The sequence below is a fragment of the Aotus nancymaae genome, unplaced genomic scaffold (assembly GCF_030222135.1).
Source record: "Aotus nancymaae isolate 86718 unplaced genomic scaffold, 86718_ANA_hifiasm-v0.15.2.pri h1tg000028l, whole genome shotgun sequence".
NCBI classification, from domain to species: Eukaryota; Metazoa; Chordata; class Mammalia; order Primates; family Aotidae; genus Aotus; species Aotus nancymaae.
This window is the reverse complement of record NW_026988441.1, coordinates 2,428,890-2,447,756: the sequence shown is the minus strand read 5'-3', so window position 1 is coordinate 2,447,756 and position 18,867 is coordinate 2,428,890. Positions and strand designations below refer to the sequence as shown.

General features: G+C 40.7%; 1 protein-coding gene across 1 annotated transcript; it reads right to left on the bottom strand.

The window, feature by feature from the left end:
• Window positions 1–1,215: 1,215 nt before the first annotated feature.
• LOC105734251 (zinc finger protein 677-like) lies at window positions 1,216–17,291 on the bottom strand. Its single transcript, XM_064380761.1, has 5 exons — window positions 17,202–17,291; window positions 13,884–13,954; window positions 8,659–8,812; window positions 3,873–3,886; window positions 1,216–3,735 (listed from the first exon to the last, which is right to left on the bottom strand). Exons 2-5 carry the CDS (start codon window positions 13,896–13,898, stop codon window positions 2,641–2,643), a joined length of 1,278 nt encoding a protein of 425 aa, XP_064236831.1. The 5' UTR covers window positions 13,899–13,954; window positions 17,202–17,291; the 3' UTR covers window positions 1,216–2,640.
• Window positions 17,292–18,867: the final 1,576 nt, after the last annotated feature.

The window sequence follows — 18,867 nt, the reverse complement described above, 5'->3', positions numbered from 1 at the left end:
GTAACAAACATTCTTACCACACTTTGATGTAGAGTACCAGCAATCCTAAAATTTAAACTAAATTCTGCATGGGGTTCTCTCCTGTTCCACTGAAGTGGCCACAAGTACAAATTAGTAAGAAAATATTTTGGGGGTAAATATGAGGTTTCTAGTTTCTTTTTTTTAAAAAATCCCATTGTCTATGTTCATTATTAAGAGGAAACTCATGACTGGGTGCAGTGGCTCACGCCTGTAATCCCAGCACTTTGGGAGGCCGAGGCGGGCAGATCACAAGGTCAGGAGTTCAAGACTAGCCTGACCAATATGGTAAAACCCCGTCTCTACTAAAAATACAAAAATTAGCTGGGCCCGTGGTGGTGTATGCCTGCAGTCCCAGCTACTCGGGAGGCTGAAGCAGGAGAATCACTTGAAACTGGGAGGTGGAGGTTACAGTGAGCCAAGATTACGCCACTGCACTCCAGTCTGGGCAACAGAGTGAGACTATCTCAAAAAAAAAAGGAAACTCATGAACACTGATTTTTTTCAAATTATTTCAGGAAGTGCTCCAAGTACAAAAAAAGAAGTTATGTTATTATTATTCCAGAAATTTTGTTTACTAATATTTTTGTATGCTTACATTTGTATTTTCATCTCATGTAAAAGAAGGTGCAAGCCATTCTTGCAAAGGCATGCAGAAATAAAGACATGTAGGAAAAAGCATGTAGAAGTATAATCACCCAGTGCATATTCATGAATGAGAAGGCAGGTTTCAGGGGTCTGATAACTGTACCACTATGGCATGGCATTTTCACTACAGCGATAGAATTCCTCTGGGGCAGAGTGTGGAGAAAATATTTCAAGTGCAATTTATGAACATATATTCCTCAAGTTGTATACTATTTGAACGTAACATGGATAGAAATTGTTATAGATGACATTCAACCTTGAGGGTCTAATGATGTACTGTAGTGTTTGATATTAAGAGTTCCAACAAGGTGGGATATGCTTGGGTTGACAGAAGGCACATGATTCATTCAGGGTTACTAAAAATAATATTTGTGCTGGTTGCAGTGGCTCATGCCTGTATTCCCAGCACTTTGGGAGGCCAAGGTGGGTGGATCGCCTGAGGTTAGGAGTTCAAGACCAGCCCGACCGATATGGTGAAACCCCTTCTCTACTAAAAATACAAAAATTAGCTGGGTGTGGCAAGGTGCACCTGTAGTCCCAGCTACTCGGGAAGCTGAGGCAGGAGAACGGCTTGAACCTGGGAGGCGGAGGTTGCAGTGGGCCGAGATTGTGCCAGCCACTGCACTCCAGCCTGGGTGACAGAGTGACACTCCATTTCAAAAAAAGAAAGAAAGAAAGAAAGAAAGAAAAAAACAATCTACTAATTAAGACATGAGAAGTATAATATATTCTAAATAAAATGGTACTAAATGCAATCTCAGGGGCCAAATGTGAATCCCTTATAAGCACACACTACTCTGCTTCTTTTGATGGGAAGTGTCCTCTGTGGTCACTTCTCTCTTCTCTCTAACCATTCTCTCTTCAGTTTCCAAAAATAAGACCTATTTTCAATAATCTGTGATATGCAACAGTTACTACCTTTCAAGAGAGGGTGAGCATCATTCCCCCTCCATTTCTACCACATATGCAGTCTCTAGTAACCTACCATTTTACTTCCATAGAAATCTTTCTCTCAATGTCCCACCCTAGTCCTCTTGTTTCATTATCATCTTGTAGTGTAACCTATCTTTCCCATGATCGACAAAGGTCCTCGGTCACAGCAACGAAATCTAAGGGGTCCTGACCACAAAAAGCATGTTAGACAACAGTTTTTCCTCTATTGTCACAAACCCCCATGCTCTTAAATTTATAGTATATTGTATATTAAAATTAGTGTTCTTGCTTTTTTCAGGTTTCAATAATATAAATAAACCACACCTAAGGAAATAGCCCTTTCCATCTTACCAATCCATTCCTTGAGACAATCATGATAAATGAAAAGCATGCCATGAAGATTTAACATCAACAGATTTCAAACTTCAAGTTGTAATAATTCATCAATAACACTTTAAAACTATGAAATAACTGAATTAAAAAAAGTTTTAAACTGAAGAGTTAGATCTTTCCACAGATATCCTTGCTCCTCTGACACACACCATCTCATGAGTTTTAAGTGACTTTTAAAAATCATCTGTGAATTTAACATCGGTCATCTAATCTTCAAGGAGAAACAAAGACTTAGTTCCTTCTAGCATGAATTTTTGTATGACAAAATGCTTTCATATAAGCATGAATTCCCATTGAGAAATTTGTTTAAAATAATTTGCCACCTTCATTTGTAATGTTTCTCTCCAACATGAATGGTGTATCCTGAAGTCAGAACATTGCTTAAAGGACTTTCCACATCCTGAATGTATTGTCATAACCATATTAGTGTAAATATTTTTATAAAGCTGTTCACATTCATTATATATGTAAGGCTTCTTCTCTACAGTAAGAATTCTGTCATGTTCCACAAGGCCTGAACTTTGGTAAGCCTTGCCACACACGCTATCTTTATGTGGTTTATCTCAAAGATGCATATTCTGATATCAAGTGAGGTATAAGCCATAGCTAAAGGCTTTGCCACCTATTTTAGTTTTATATGGTTTCTTTTCACAATGGAGCCCCGATGGTAAGTACAGCCTGAACACTTAATTTTTGTCTCCTTATATTTGATACGTTTTTCTCTATTATAAATTTTTTGATGATCCCCAAGCTTTGAACTTTGGAATAAAGCATCACCATATATATCATGTTTACAATGTTCCTTTCCAATGTGTATTTTCTGATGTCTAGTAAGGTTTGCGAATTGGGTAAAAGCTTTGCCACACTGAGCACACTTTTAAGGTTTCTCTCCAGTATGGATTTTCTTATGCTGCGTAAGATTTGAACGTTCAGTAAAGGCTTTGCCACACTCATTACATTTGTGTGGTTTCTCTCCAGGATGTGTGTTCTGATGTCTAGTGAGATGGGAGCACTGCTTAAAAGCTTTGCCACACTCATTACATATGTACGGCTTCTCTCCAGTATGATTCTCTTATGTTTCATAAGGCTTGAACGCTCAGCAAAGGCTTTGTCACACTCATTACATTTGTAAGGTTTCTCTCCAGTATGAGTTCTCTGATGACCCCAAAGGTGTGAATGTTTGCTAAAAGCCTTATCACATTTATTACATTTGTAAGGTTTTTCTCCATTATGAATTCTCTGATGTTCCACAAGGCTTGAACTTTGGATGAAAGCCTTGCCACACACATTACATTTGTGTGGTTTCTCTCCAGGATGTACGTTCTGATGTCTAGTGAGATGTGAGCACTGCTTAAAAGCTTTGCCACACTCATTACATATGTAAGGCTTCTCTCCAGTATGGATTCTCTTATGTTTCATAAGGCTTGAATGCTCAGCAAAGGTTTTGTCACATTCATCACATTTGTAAGGTTTCTCTCCAGTATGAATTCTTTCATGACCCCAAAGGTGTGAATGCTGGATAAATGCCTTACCACATTCATTACACTTGTAAGGTTTCTCTCCAGTATGCATTCTCTGATGACTTGCAAGATTTGAACTTTGACTACAGACCTTGCCACATATATTACATTGATATGATTTCTCTCTTGTATGGACTCTCTGATGTCTAGTGAGGTTTGAACATTGGTTAAAGGCTTTGCCATACACATTACATTTGTAAGGTCTCTGTCCAGAATGAATTCTCTGATGATTAGTGAGGTTCTAACTTTTGCTAAAAGCCTTCCCACAGTCGTTACATTTGTATGATTTTTCTCTATTGTGCGCTCTCCCATATTGTGTATGTAACAAGGGGTATTTCAAAATCTTCCTGTATTTATTACAAATGTTTTTGACACTAGGAGGAAGTAGTGAAACTGAGGAATTACCGTTGACAGACTTCTCAAGTGGATTACATTCATAAATTTTCTTCCCAGTCTGAAATCTCCATAGTTCAGCCAGCTGTGCCTGTGAGCTTAATCCAATTCTGTTTTCAAAACACTTCACGTTATTTGTTTCCAGCATATCTTATATTATTTTTCAGTTTTAACAAATTCCTTATAAATGGTTTGTCATGTATGAAATACTGATATGCACTATCCTATCTCTTACAGAAACACTCTGCTTTAAAGAGAAATTTATTGAGGATTTATTATGTTGTTGATCTTTTCTATGAGTGAGATTTTTGTTACAGGTCAAAGGCACTCCTTTGTAACTTTTTTTTTGAGACGGAGTTTCGCTCTTGTTACCCAGGCTGGAGTGCAATGGCGCAATCTCGACTCACCACAACCTCCGCCTCCTGGGTTCAAGCAATTCTCCTGCCTCAGCGTCCTGAGTAGCTGGGATTACAGGCATGCGCCACCATGCCCAGCTAATTTTTTGTATTTTTAGTAGAGATGGGGTTTCACCATGTTGACCAGGATGGTCTCGATCTCTTGACCTTGTGATCCACCCACCTCGGCCTCCCAAAGTGCTGGGATTACAGGCGTGAGCCACTGCACCTGGCCCCCTTTGTAACTTTTTGCATCATATTCCCACAGGCTGTCACATTTATGCATATTTTCCCAGGCTTCCTTGAGGTCAAAACTGTTAATGCCATGGCTTTCCTTTCTTTCCAATATTACCAGATAGTAAAATTCCTCTTTATTATTTTCCTTTGGTGATAATCCCTTGCTTGCAAATCCTGCAGAAATATCTGAAATATATAAAAAACCACAGGCTTTCCATCAAATAGAGTTGGAAGATAAATATTTTATCTAAATACATAATATTACAAGAAAATTAAGAATGATAATAAACAGCGTTATAAAGCTTCTCAATCATTATCTTTAAATGTTTAAGAACACAGAGATTGTCCTCAATAAAGTAACATAGCAACAAAACATGTAACAAATTATTTTAAGCACAGTTTGAAACACCCTATAGCTAAAACACTCATAGTATGTAAACCCACATAAGCCCTGAAAGGAGATATTTTTCCACCACAAGGAACACGTAAATTGGCATAACTATATGGTAGTCTTATATTTGAAGATAAATAGATAGCAATGTTATTATTTAGTACATAATTATTACATATAAATAAAAGGTAAGGCACAGCTCAAACTTATCTAATAAAAATATTTAAAAATGGCAATTCATAATTGCAAAAAAAACTGCAAGGAAAAATTAGGAAAAATTTAATAAAATTTTGAGTATTTACAAATTGTAAATATGAATACTTGTTATAAACCTACCTATACCCATGCAGAATGTGCATTTTCCAGCATTAACAATTTGTGCATGGTGGTTATATTGCATGATATATACTGAAAAATCATCTTCTGTAAATCATAACAAAAGTAAATAAAATACTTTAGTAACCTGTGAAAACCTAGCAGGCAAGTTAGATTACACAGAATAATTGTCTGGGAAATTCTAAAGAACTACTGCTTATGAACTACAGAAAGAACTTACAGAAGGAACACACAATAGGAAAAATAATATGTTGAGAATCACTAAATTTTGAAATATCAGGTTCAGGTATGTAAGGGTTAACTAAATTGTTTATAAAGCTTTGCACAGACTCCTCATGATCTTCATTTCCTTGTATGAGTTGAGAGCATTCGGTGCACAGAGTGAGCTCAGCTCACCTTGAACCCGGATCTGGGAACCTGGCCAGTTCCCGTGGTTCACTTTTTAGTAAAGTAATTCAAGGACGCAGTTGCATAATGAAGACGGAGTCAGCATATCTTAAACTGTAAATAAGCTGCTTTCTTTAGCACAATATAAAAGAAATGAACTTTTTTTAGTACAGTATAAAAGATAATTCAGTACTAATACACTATAAGAAGAACAGTCTAGTGTTATGTTACAGGAAAGAGCTTATTACTAAGAGTCGACAGAAGGCTTGGCTTTGCCGTTACCCGTGCTGATTTCTTTGCCGGACACTCGTGCTGATCTTTGTTGCCGGACGCCCGTGCTGATCTTTGCCGGTGTATACCTGTGCTGATTTCTTTCCGGTGTATGCCCGTGCTGATTCCTTTCTGATTTATTTGCCGATGTTGCTGTGAGGCTCCCAGATTGACCTTGCGATTACCCGTGCTGATTTCTTTGCCGGTGTTGATGCAGATGGTAATGTATATATTTGTAAATAAACCTATTCCTTATTCCTATTTCTCGGCTGGTGTTTTTCCTTCCCATGAACCTGCCTGTTTAAATTAAAATCCAAGCTTGGTACTAACTGAAACTGAAACAAGGTAAATACATATTATATAGATTAAGAATTAGGGGGGGAGTGTGAAAATTTCATGCCTGCAGTTATATGGCAGCAGTATATAGAGAAACTCCCTGACTAGGAAGTGTCATCTACTTTTCCAGTTCTATGGCCAAAAAATACATATAATGAAAGCTGTGTGCTTTGAAATTTTATTATGTAGAGTCAGAGAAGATGTTGGTATGAGAAAAAATTACAAGAAAATAAAACATGTAAGACATAATACAGGCAAAGATCAATCTCATAAGAAACATGGCAGACACCTGACATATCTGATTAATAAAAGTAACTTTTCAGACCATATTAAATGTTATGCCAGGTACTAAGATCTCTAACAGCATTGACTGATTTAAATCCTCTTGAGGTAAATTATCACAAATGTTCATACCAAAACAAAACTATCTATCCCTAACTCACACAGAAAGCAAATTTAAGAGCCGGAATCTGAAAGTGTGTGCAGGCTAAGATGCCATGTTCATAGCATGAGGCAGCACTGCCCACCCAGGCAGTACAGATTACAAGTCACAGCAAATGCCAGGAGTGTAGGTATTCCGTGTGAGAGTGCCAAAAGCTGTCCATCACCTACTGGTGGGTTGTTATCACAGCAGAAAGAGAGGAAATTTCAGACTCTAGGAATGTGTATTTCAAAAGACACTTTCATAGGCAAATCTTAAAAGAATATGAAATAAGGAAGACCAAGGTCTCTCTAAGTTCCTGGACAGGTTAGAAAGCTAGAAAAGGGAGACAAATATAAGATATGAGGGTAAAAAGAAAGGTCAGATTTTGTAGGATTCTTTTTTTTTTTTTTTTTTTTGAGACAGAGTCTCGCTCTTGTTACCCAGGCTGGAGCGCAATGGCGCGATCTCGGCTCACTGCAACCTCCGCCTCCTGGGTTCAGGCAATTCTCCTGCCTCAGCCTCCTGAGTAGCTGGGGTTACAGGCATGTGCCACCATGCCCAGCTAATTTTTTGTATTTTTAGTAGAGACGGGGTTTCACCATGTTGACCAGGATGGTCTCGATCTCTTGACCTCGTGATCCACCCGCCTCGGCCTCCCAAAGTGCTGGGATTACAGGCGTGAGCCACCGCGCCCAGCCCAGATTTTGTAGGATTCTTAAGAAGAGGCAGTGTGTTCTGTCCATGGGCTTCAAGCCGAGAGCTGAAAAAAATGAGATATACTCCCGTTTTGGAATGGCAGTCAAAAAGAGGATCTGTCAAGTCTTATATTACTGCTGGGCAGCAACCTCAAAAGTCCACCTGTTCCCCTTTAGACACACATGGCGAAAGCGGAACTGAAGCAATGGCCAAGGGGCCTGAACAAGTAGAGAGACTGACAGTCTTTAAAATTTCAGAGAACCCCAGATACATTCTGGGGGAGCCACTGTTTTCCTCATTTACCTGAAGAGTTCTTGCAGGTGTTAAGAAATGAGAATAAAAATGGAATCGGTTCTGGAGCCAGGGCTACAAAGGCCTCGGCTCTGATCTGTACAGACTAAAAACAACACATCAGACGAAATTAAATATGCAAAAAGAGAGTCCTTAAAAACCATCGCCTGAGTCCTTCTCAAAACCAAGGGACTAAGAGTATTGCAGGCCATGATAGCACCTTTGCTTTTGTGTCTGCATGAGTTGGGGCATCACAGAGAGTGGGAGTCCAGCCTTTCACACATTTGAACAACAGTGTGCTGGGGACAATGGGGGGGGTGTGGACTTTTCTTTGACAGCTCACAAGAAATCAACTTTTGTTTTCCCACTGACGTTTCCAAATTGCAGAGTTTTCCAAACAATGCTCAATGGAGTAGCTTATTCTTAGCCATCTGAGTGCTTATTTGTGCTCACATTCTGACTATCTCATTTTTTTCCCCATTTTCACTTCACTCTCCACAGTCCGGGACTCTTTCCTTTTCTCCAAAATGAACATAATATTCAGCTCAGGAAAGATTTCAACTTGTTAAGAAAAAAGGAACATGGAATGCCGAGCTTTTCCTGGATACAGTCCCAGCCCTGTGTTCAGCTATGAAGAGAGGACATTACAGATGGGTCTGGAAAAAGTATTACTTTAAATATGCAGACTCTGAAAAACTACTGAATCAAAGGCACAAGGCTAAAACCATGATACCAGATACTTCGCAAAGTTTCCATAAGGTTAGTAAGTACTGATGTTCAGGAACCACCACTCATCAAACCTGACTACGTGCAGAACTTCTGAAGAAAGAGGAAGTTTAAAGTCTACATGCCACATTATGAAGCCTTTCCACTCTCAATCAAAACAGTTTCAATCTCCCCTTTTAGAACAGGGATCAGATTCAGACAAGCAAATCAGAGGCTCCCAAGAGACTCACAAGGGAAAATGCAAAGATGTACAAGGGTGGTTACTGTTTTCTGGAGGGATGTTATCCTCATCCAGAAGCAGCAGGTTCCTGTAGTTCTCCAACATCACATCCCTGTACAAGGCCCTCTGGGCAGGGTCCAGGCACTCCCACTCCTCTTGAGAGAATTCTATGGTTACATCCTTGAATGTAAACAGTCTCTGAAATAAAAACACACTTCACCAAGTAGACACAGGGAAATTTCTTATTTTCACACAAAATGACAGAAGAGAGGTATATTCATTTGGCCGCAGTGTTGTGACTGCTTTATGTGAGATAATGCAAGAAACTTACATATCCCTAATTTTATTTTTTTTAAACTGAGAAGAAATTCACATAACATAAAATTAGTCATTTTAGGCTGGGTGCCGTTGCTCTCACCTGTAATTTCAGCACATTGGGAGGCCGAGGCGAGAGGACTGCTTGAGCCCAGGAATTTGAGACCAGTCTGGGTAACAAAGTGAGACTCCATCTCCACAAAAAAAATTTAAAAATTAGCTGGGCACAGTAGCATCGGCCTGTGGACCCAGCTACTCAGGAGACTGAGGTGGGAGGATCACTTGAGCCTGGGAGGTGGAGACTGCAGTAAGCAGTGATCATGCCACTGCATCCCAGTCTAGGTGACAGAGCAAGACTTCATTTTAAAATAAAATAAATAAATTAGCCATTTTAAAGTACAATTCGGGGCATTTACTACATTCACAAAGCTATATGCCACCATCTCTGTCTAGTTCAAAAACATTTTTATCAACTCCAAAAGAAATGTTTTGGAGCAGTCACTCCCCACGTGACTTTAACATGAAATAAATTTAACCAAATAGGTAAATGACTTGCATGCTGCAAACAAATTAAAGCAGACAAAACAAATTAATGGAAAGATATTCTATGTTCAAGAACTTAGAAAATTAATATTATGAAAATGTCCATATTATCTGAAGCAATCTACAGATTCAATTCAATTCCTATCAAAATCACAGTAGCACCTTTTACAAAAATATAAGAAACAATCCTAAAATTCATATAGAACTACAAAGACCCCAAGAGCCAAAGCAATTTTGAGCAAGAATATCAAAGCTGGCGGTATCACATTGCTTGATTTCAAAGTATATTACAAAGCTATGGTAATCAAAACAGTATGGTACTGGCATAAAACAGACATACAAAACAAAAGGACTAGAATACAAAGCCCAGAAATAACCTCACACATATACAATCAACTGATCTTTGATAAGTGTGTCAAGAATACATAATGGAGAAAAGATACTCTCTTCAGGAAATAGTGCTGGGAAATCTGTACATCCAAATGCAAAGAATGAAACCGGATGCTTATTTTACGCCATAAATAAAAATAAACTCAAAACTGACTAAAGACTCAAGGTAAACTGGGTCTTTAGTCTTACCTGAAATTGTAAAACTCCTAGAAGAAAACATAGGGAAAATGTTCTTGAGATTATCTTGGCGATGATTTCTTTGATATCACACCAAAAGTGCAGGCAAGAAAAGCAAAAACAAACTAGTGGGACTACTTCAAACCAAAACACTTGTACACACCAAAGGAACCAACCAACAAAACAAAAAGGCAACCTATAGAATGGGAGAATATTTGCAAACTATATATCTGAGAAGAGGTTAATACCCAAAAAAATAAGGAACTTCTACAACTCAAGAACCAAAAAGCTAATAACCCAATAAAAAATGTGCAAGAAAGCTGAACAGACTTTTTTTTCCCAAAGAAAATATAAAAATAGCCATTAGGTACATGAAAAGGTGCTCAATATCACTAATCACCAGGAAAATGCAAATCAACAATATAATTTTAATCTCACATCTATTAGGATGACCATTAAAGGAAAAAAAAAAGGACAAGCAATGTCTAGGATGTGGAGAAAAAGGAACTGTTGTACAATGAATTAGTGCAGCCACTATGGAAACAGTACGGCGGTTCCTCAAAATTAAAAACAAAACGACCATGATCTACTAATTCCACTTCTGGGTATATATCCAAAAGAATTAAAATCAGGATCTTGAAGAGAGAGAGGTACTCCCACGTTTATTTCAGCTTTCTTCTTAATAGCCAAGTCATGACTAAATGTCCATAGAGGAATGACCGGATAAAGAAAATGTGGTGCGCACACACACGCATGCACACACACACACCCCCCCATGAATATTATTCAGCCTTAAAAAAGAAGGAAATCCTGCTATTTGCAACAGTCAACCTAAATGAAACTGGAGCATAAGTGAAATAGGCCGCACAGAGAACAAATACATGATTCCACTTACATGAGGAACTGAAAACAGTAAAACTCATAGAAACAGAGAATAGAATGGTGGTTGCTAGGTGCTGAGGGTGAGGAAATGGTGAGGTAGTAATCAGTTTCAGTTATGAAAGATGAAAAAGTCCTAGAGATCTACTGAACACCACAGTGCTTATAGTTAATTCTGTATTGTACACTTAAAAATTTGTTAAGACAGTAGTTCTTATTTTGTGTTCTTATAAAAATATTAAATAATAAAGAGGGCAGGAAGAAACTTTCTGAGGCAATGGATATGTTTATGACATCGATTGTAGAGGTGGTGTTAGAGGTGTACACTTATCTCCAAACTCATTAAATTGTATACATCACATATATAGCTTTTTTATGTTAATCATACATCAATAAGGTAGTTAATATTCATTTAAAACTGAAAAATTCAGTTTTAAATGAATATTACTGATGTCTAATTTTACTTCCATTACTGATGTCTAATTTTACTTGATTATGGTGTGAGAACACAGTTTTATGAGTTCTACTATCTTTCTAAAATGTATCAGGACTTCTTCCGTGGCCTGACATGTGGTCTAACCTGGAGAATATTCGATGTGCACTTGAGAGGAGTGCACATTCTGTTTTTGCTGAGTGCAGTTTTCTGTGCTTGTTCGGTGTAGTTAGTTTATAGCAGCAGTGTCCAATCTTTTGGCTTCCCTGGGCCACATTGGAAGAAGAATGGGCTCAGGGAAGCCAAAAGATTTTGAGCCACACATAAAATACACTAACACTAATGATAGCTGATGTGCTTAAAAAAAAAAAAATCACAAAAAAATCTCATAATGTTTTAAGAAAGTTTACGAATTTATATTGGACACCATTCAAAGGCATCCTGAGCCACATGCAGTCCGTGGTCCATGGGTTAGACAAGCTTGGTGTAAAGTGTTGCTCAAACCCTTTATTTCCTTACTAATCTTCTGCCTGGTTGTTCTATGCATGATTAAAAAGAGAGCACTGAATTATATTATAGAACTGTCTATTTCCTTGTAATTTTTGCTCCAAGTTACCCAGGCTGGAGTGTAATGGCACGATCTCGGCTCACCGCAACCTCTGCCTCCTGGGTTCAGGCAATTCTCCTGCCTCAGCCTCCTGAGTAGCTGGGATTACAGGCACACGCCACCATGCCCAGCTAATTTTTTTGTATTTTTAGTAGAGACGGGGTTTCACCATGTTGACCAGGATGGTCTCGATCTGTTGACCTCGTGATCCACCCTCCTCGGCCTCCCAAAGTGCTGGGATTACAGGCGTGAGCCACCGCGCCCTGCCTAATTATTGTTATTTTTTTTGAGACAGAGTTTTGCTCTTGTTGCCTAGGCTGGAATGCAATGGCACAATTTTGGCTGACTGCAACCTCCACCTCCCAGGTTCAAGCAATTGTCCTGCCTCAGCCTCCCAAGTAGCTGGGATTACAGGCACGTGCTACCATACCCAGCTAATTTCATATTTCTAGTAGAGACGAGGTTTCACCAAGTTGGTCAGGCTGGTCTGGAACTCCTGACCTCAGGTGATCTGCCCACCTCGGTCTCCCAAAGTATTGGGATTACAGGCATGAGCCACTGCACCCAGTCCCTTTTGGCTATTATTAAAAAGTCAAAAAAATGAAACAGATGCTGGTGAGGTTATGGAGCAAAAGGAACACTTACACACTGTTGGTGGAAGTGTTAATTAGTTCAATTTTTGTGGAAGACCATGTAGCGATTCCTTAAAGATCTAAAAACAGAACTCCCATTCGACCCAGCAATCCCATCATGCCTGGATGAATATACACATACATGCGTATGTTCACTGTAGCACTATTCACAATAGCAGAAACATAGACTCAACCTAAATGCCCATCAATGGTAGACTGGATAAAGAAAATGCAGTACATATACACCATGGAATACTATGTAGCCATTAAAAAAAAATAAGATCATGTCCTTTGAAGGAACATGGATGGAGCTGGAGCCCATATCTTTAGCAAATTAACACAGGAACAGAAAACTAAATACTGCATGTTCTCACAAGTGGGAGCTAAATGATAAGAACCCATGAACCCATGAAGGGAAACAACACACACTGGGGGCTACCAGAGGGTGGAGGGTGGGTAGAGGGAGAGGATCAGGCAAAATAACTAATGGGTACTAGGTTTAACACCTGGATGATGAAATAATCTGTACCACAAACCCCCACAACACAAGTTTAGCTATATAACAAACCTAACCCTGAGCTTAAATTAAAAAAAAAAATTATAGACATTTTTATCTAAACATCTGCTGCAAAAGAATTCCTAAATGAACAGCAGAGTCCTCATGACATAATGCACTGTGAATAATTTAAAGAATCTCCTGCTGTTAGACAATTAGGTTGATTCCGTATTTTAAAACCAATTTTAAAAAAAGACTACCTTCTCCACCCCCAATATCTATTTCTGAACCTCCCATTCCACTCCAAATTAATATTTTAGAGCTAGAAACACACTGATTCAATTGTTTAGCTTCAAATGTATTATAAACTCAACCAAAGTTTCCCCCATCAGTCTTCTTTTCCACAGCTTTCCAGGTATTCGTGCACATTAATGTATCACCTATGCAGTTCCTTTAATCCTGGTTTATAAAGAGCTGAAAGGGCATCCAAATGAAGTCTCTGAACAGTCACTGCCACCCAACCTCACTGACGCCATGGAGCCTGCTCCCCATATCCAATACATGCCTGGGTATAAAACCCTTTCCAGAACAATCATGTAAGGGGAGTCTTTTCCAAAGTTCTATGTTACTGGGTCATAGTGAGATGGAATCTATGTGGAGATGGAACTGAGGGAAAGCCCTGGGTACGAATATACATGTTAGGCAGGACACTTCAGAGTCTGAGAAAATTAGCAAGTCCAAAATACGCATTTCAGGAAGGAGAGGACAGAACAATCAACCAAAAATATAACTTTTACCTGAGAAAGAGCCATTCCTTTCTCTTCTTTCTTTCCTCTTCGTCTGGGTTTCTTTCTCACGTAAGATCAGTCTGTATGCCAAAAATACGTCGTTTAATGCTTAAAATCAATATACTCCCTTCCTCAATCACACACACACAGAAGAGGCTTAATATAGAAAAAACATAGTCCTTAGCTTCCACTGCAACAAGAGGGAAAATGAACTCATGAAAAAAATAAACTCCTGAAGACAGAATAGAGAGTTATTCCACCCATGTCTTCGAAAAGTTCTCCCCTCTTGGTGAAACCCACATTCTGCTTCAATTGCATTGTTCTTTGTTCACTTGATACTCAGCCAAGAAAAACTGCTGTGTCCAAGTTCATGGCCTCTCCCTAGGTCAGCAGCATCCAATGACTGGTCAATGCAGGATATAAAAGCCTCAAATTGGAACATCTGAAGAGCTACCATAGTTCCAGAAATCCCTGTTGCAGCCATGCTAAGTAGTTCACATTTTTGTCCCACAGGCAATACTGTCCCACAGTAAAAGCATAAATGGGTTTAACACCAGGAGATGACATAATAAAACAAGACTTACTCCTGATGCAGTTAGGGAAAAAGAATAAAATGCTGAGAGAGAAGCAGCTCTCTTGTCTCTAAGCTATGCCCCCACCCCTTTCCTAGTAGTTTCCATCATTTTTGGAGGTCTGAGAGCTACTGAAGACTATAACTGGTCACCCTCTCTCAAAATATCACCACATGCAGATACATGCTCAATTCTGAAAATCATTTCGGGGATCCCATCGGCTCAGAATCAGAATTTCTGGTATACCCATCACCTCCATGTCACAGGTGGGTACACTGAGGCTCAAAGAGAGGAGACATTTCACCATGTCACCCAGAAAAGGTCTAAGTTGAGTGAGCAGAACTCAGTTGTAAGTGAATTCTGAAAGGGTGGCCTGAATAGGGCAGTAGGGAAGGTTTGTCCTTATTTCCAGATTACCATTCATATTCCTGAGTAGAAGCTTCTATTCCATGGGTTTAATCAATCCCAAGGATTTAATTCCTTTTTTCCAGAAAAATATTTTAAAATATGAAATGACAAATAGCTATTACTCTTGGAAAGCATGAGAAGGGGTCAGCTGTGGAGATCAGTTCTGAGTAATCTCTTCATTATGAACAGATGGCCTCTGTTGGAACAAAATTCCACATCAATCCAGCCCCTTCTTCAACATCTTGCAGAGAAAAGACAAAGGGGACTTGGATGAACATCTACTTAGTGGGAGGCTTTAGATTACATAAGGGAACAAAGAAACTGAATACAGTTGAGCCTTGGGCAATGCCAGTGATATTGGCACTAAACACCACCCAGTCAAAAATCCAGGTACAACTTTTGATTCCCCAGAAACTTTACTGATAGCCCAAAGTTGACCAGAAGTCTATCAGATAATTTGTGTTGTTCAAGGTCAACTGTATTAAACTAACTGGTAAAACCAGATTTTAAGTGTTAAAAGATTATCAACACCCTTAAAGTGAAATCTGAAATCAGGTACCAGACATCAAAGAATAGTTCCAATATATGATAAAAAGTAGAAAGCATTTAGGCCAGGCCTGGTGGCTCTCGCCTGTAATCCCAGCACTTTGGGAGGCCGAGGTGGATCACCTGAGGTCAAGAGTTCGAGACCGGCCTGGCTAACATGGTGAAAATCCCATCTCTACTAAAAAATACAAAATATTAGCTGGAGGCATGGTGGCGCATGTCTGTAATCCCAGCCACTCAGGAGGTTGAGGCAGGAGAATCACTTGAATCTGAGAGGCGGAGGCTGCAGTGAGCCAAGATCAAGCCACTGCACTCCAGCCTGGGTAAAAGAGTGAGTCTCTGTCTCAAAAAGAAAAAAAAAAGCATTTAAACCTCATAAGCTGAACAATACATTTAAGAGAAAATAATCTGAAAAAAAATTAAAAATCCAGTAAATTCTGGGATTACATTTAAGACAAATTTGAGTATATGTCAAATTTAGAAAATGACACAAGCCGGCCGGGCGCGGTGGCTCACGCCTGTAATCCCAGCACTTTGGGAGGCCGAGGCGGGTGGATCACGAGGTCAAGAGATAGAGACCATCCTGGTCAACACGGTGAAACACCGTCTCTACTAAAAATACAAAAAATTAGCTGGGCATGGTGGCGCGTGCCTGTAATCCCAGCTACTCAGGAGGCTGAGGCAGGAGAATTGCTTGAACCCAGGAGGCGGAGGTTGCAGTGAGCCGAGATCGCGCCATTGCACTCCAGCTTGGGTAACAAGAGCGAAACCCCGTCTCAAAAAAAAAAAAAAAAAAAGAAAATGACACAAGCCACACAAAAAAAAGAAAGGAATAATATTGTTAATATCTGTTTGCAAAAGCAGCATACGGTGTAGTCTCTTCCCATTTCTTGACTCTCCTCTTTCAAGATCAGAGAAAGGGAAGAAGGTGAGCTGGAATTAACTGAGCCAAGTCAGTTAACCCTCTGGCCGAATAAGGGTTCCTTCTGATGTCATAATTAGAAAAGTCAGAAGCTTCACACCCTACCTAGTTTTGCAGTTTTCATTATCTTCTGTATAAACAATGAAACAAATTTTAAATGTATTATACAGCCACACATCAGTACTTCACAACTTAATGTTCCATATTAAATCAACTCCACATTTACCTGGATTTGGGTCTCCCCCTTTCTCCACCATTATGTGATTTTTTCCCCCTTTCTGTAAACGTCTCTATCCCACCTTCTGTTTCTTTCCTCTTCTTTTTCCCACTTCTGAGATTTCCTGTCCATTTCTGCTTATTTTGCTTCCCTTCCTCTCTACTCCTTTTCTGACAGCGTGTTTGGCCCCATCCCGGTAACCCTTTTTTTTCAGTCCCTGCTCTTCTTTCTGATTGCTAATTCCCTGCATTTCTTCCTCTATCTCCTCCATTTCTGCTTTCCCTCTGCTCTCCCTGGAGCGGGGGCGAAGGGTGTGTAGCCACCCCGAGTGAGGGCTTTACCTGGGGGAGGGAAGAGAGAGTCAAAGAAGGTTTCTAAGCAGAGAAACGACGCGTTGGGCAGTCGGTGTCCAAACCGACCCTAAGGCAAAAAGATTGGAGCCATAGGCATACCCTTCAGAACGATTTTAAATCCGAAATGGACGGAGACCCCGAGACCCTCTCGGACCGACGGGACTGGGAACGTCTTACGACCACGCCGCGAGAGGAACAGCAGCTTCGGGGTTTTAACCTACAGGGCGACCCCAGAACTTTACAGCAGAGCGTGGACACCTAAGGCCCCCTAAGCGCAGGCCTGAACCCGAAAGACTGAGACTCACTCACCCGAGCGTGCAAGTCTGCCCACGAGATCCACTTCCGGATCTGCCGGAAGCTGCGCGTGCGCAAGTGCACTAGGGCCACACAAAGGGCAAGGGCAGGAGCACGGGCAGACAACTGCGGGGATGGGCGGACAAATGGCGGGGATGGGCGGGGACAATGGCAGAATGGGCGGGGTCAATTGCGGAGGGCGGGGCCTACGGGTCCGACCCCTTGGCCTCCCCTCGGCGCGGCCTGGTACTTTTCTAGGTGTTTTAGTCACTCAGCAGGACCCGATTCTTCTCTTTTGGATTCCCTTTTTTTTTTTTTTTTTGAGACGGAGTTTCGCTCTTGTTACCCAGGCTGGAGTGCAATGGCGCGATCTCGGCTCACCGCAACCTCCGCCTCCTGGGTTCAGGCAATTCTCCTGCCTCAGCCTCCTGAGTAGCTGGGATTACAGGCACGCGCCACCGTGCCCAGCTAATTTTTTGTATTTTTAGTAGAGACGGGGTTTCACCATGTTGACCAGGATGGTCTCGATCTCTTGACCTCGTGATCCACCCGCCTCGGCCTCCCAAAGTGCTGGGATTACAGGTGTGAGCCACCACGCCCGGCTGGATTCCCTTGAATCTCTTTTGTGTCCTTTGGGGCTTGGCTAAGCAAAAAACTAGACACTCGTGGGCCCCTTATATTGGAGTCGGAGCTTACGTTGGAAAAGGTTTGCGTGAAAACGTTTCTGCGAGCAATGAAGGAGCGTCCTGCGATGAGGCAGGAGGACAGCTGGGACCTGGGGGCTGGGAGAGGGCGACGGCGTGGGGCGGAGCTTGGATCCAGGAACTTCTGAGCGCTGGACGCTTAGAATTTTTAAAATTTATTTTATTTATTTATTTATTTTTATTTTTATTTTTTTTGAGACGGAGTTTCGCTCTCGTTACCCAGGCTGGAGTGCAATGGTGAGATCTCGGCTCACCGCAACCTCCGCCTCCTGGGTTCAGGCAATTCTCCTGCCTCAGCCTCCTGAGTAGCTGGGATTACAGGCACGCACCACCATGCCCAGCTAATTTTTTGTATTTTTAGTAGAAACGGGGTTTCACCGTGTTGACCAGGATGGTCTCGATCTCTTGACCTCGTGATCCACCCGCCTCGGCCTCCCAAAGTGCTGGGATTACAGGCGTGAGCCACCGCGCCAGGCTATTTATTTATTTATTTATTTTTAAAGACAGGGTTTCACCATGTTGGCCAGGCTGGTCTTGAACTCCTGACCTCAGGTGATCCGCCCGCCTCGTCCTCCCAAAGTGCTGAGATTACAGGCGTGAGCCACCGCGCCCGGCCCTGAAATTTTTATTTAAGCGAAAGCTGAACTTATCTGCATAGGTGACAGAAACTGGAATGAGATGCATTTTTGTGCCTGTGCAGAGTGTACAATTTCATATTGACTTTCGCTGGAACATAATTTTCATTTCTGTTCCCCAGTCACCTAGAAGGCAGAGATGCTCCATGGGCTGAGTTCCAGAGAATTTATGGGGCCAGACTCTGGCCTGTGCAGGTGGAGGGCTGAGACTAGGCTTTAAAAGAACAAGCATTTCTGCTTGTATCCATACAAATGTATTTTCCTTTCTTTAGTTTATTATTCTAATGAACACTTCTTGAAATAAATTATAAATCCAAATACTGAATTTATTAGAGTTGGTAT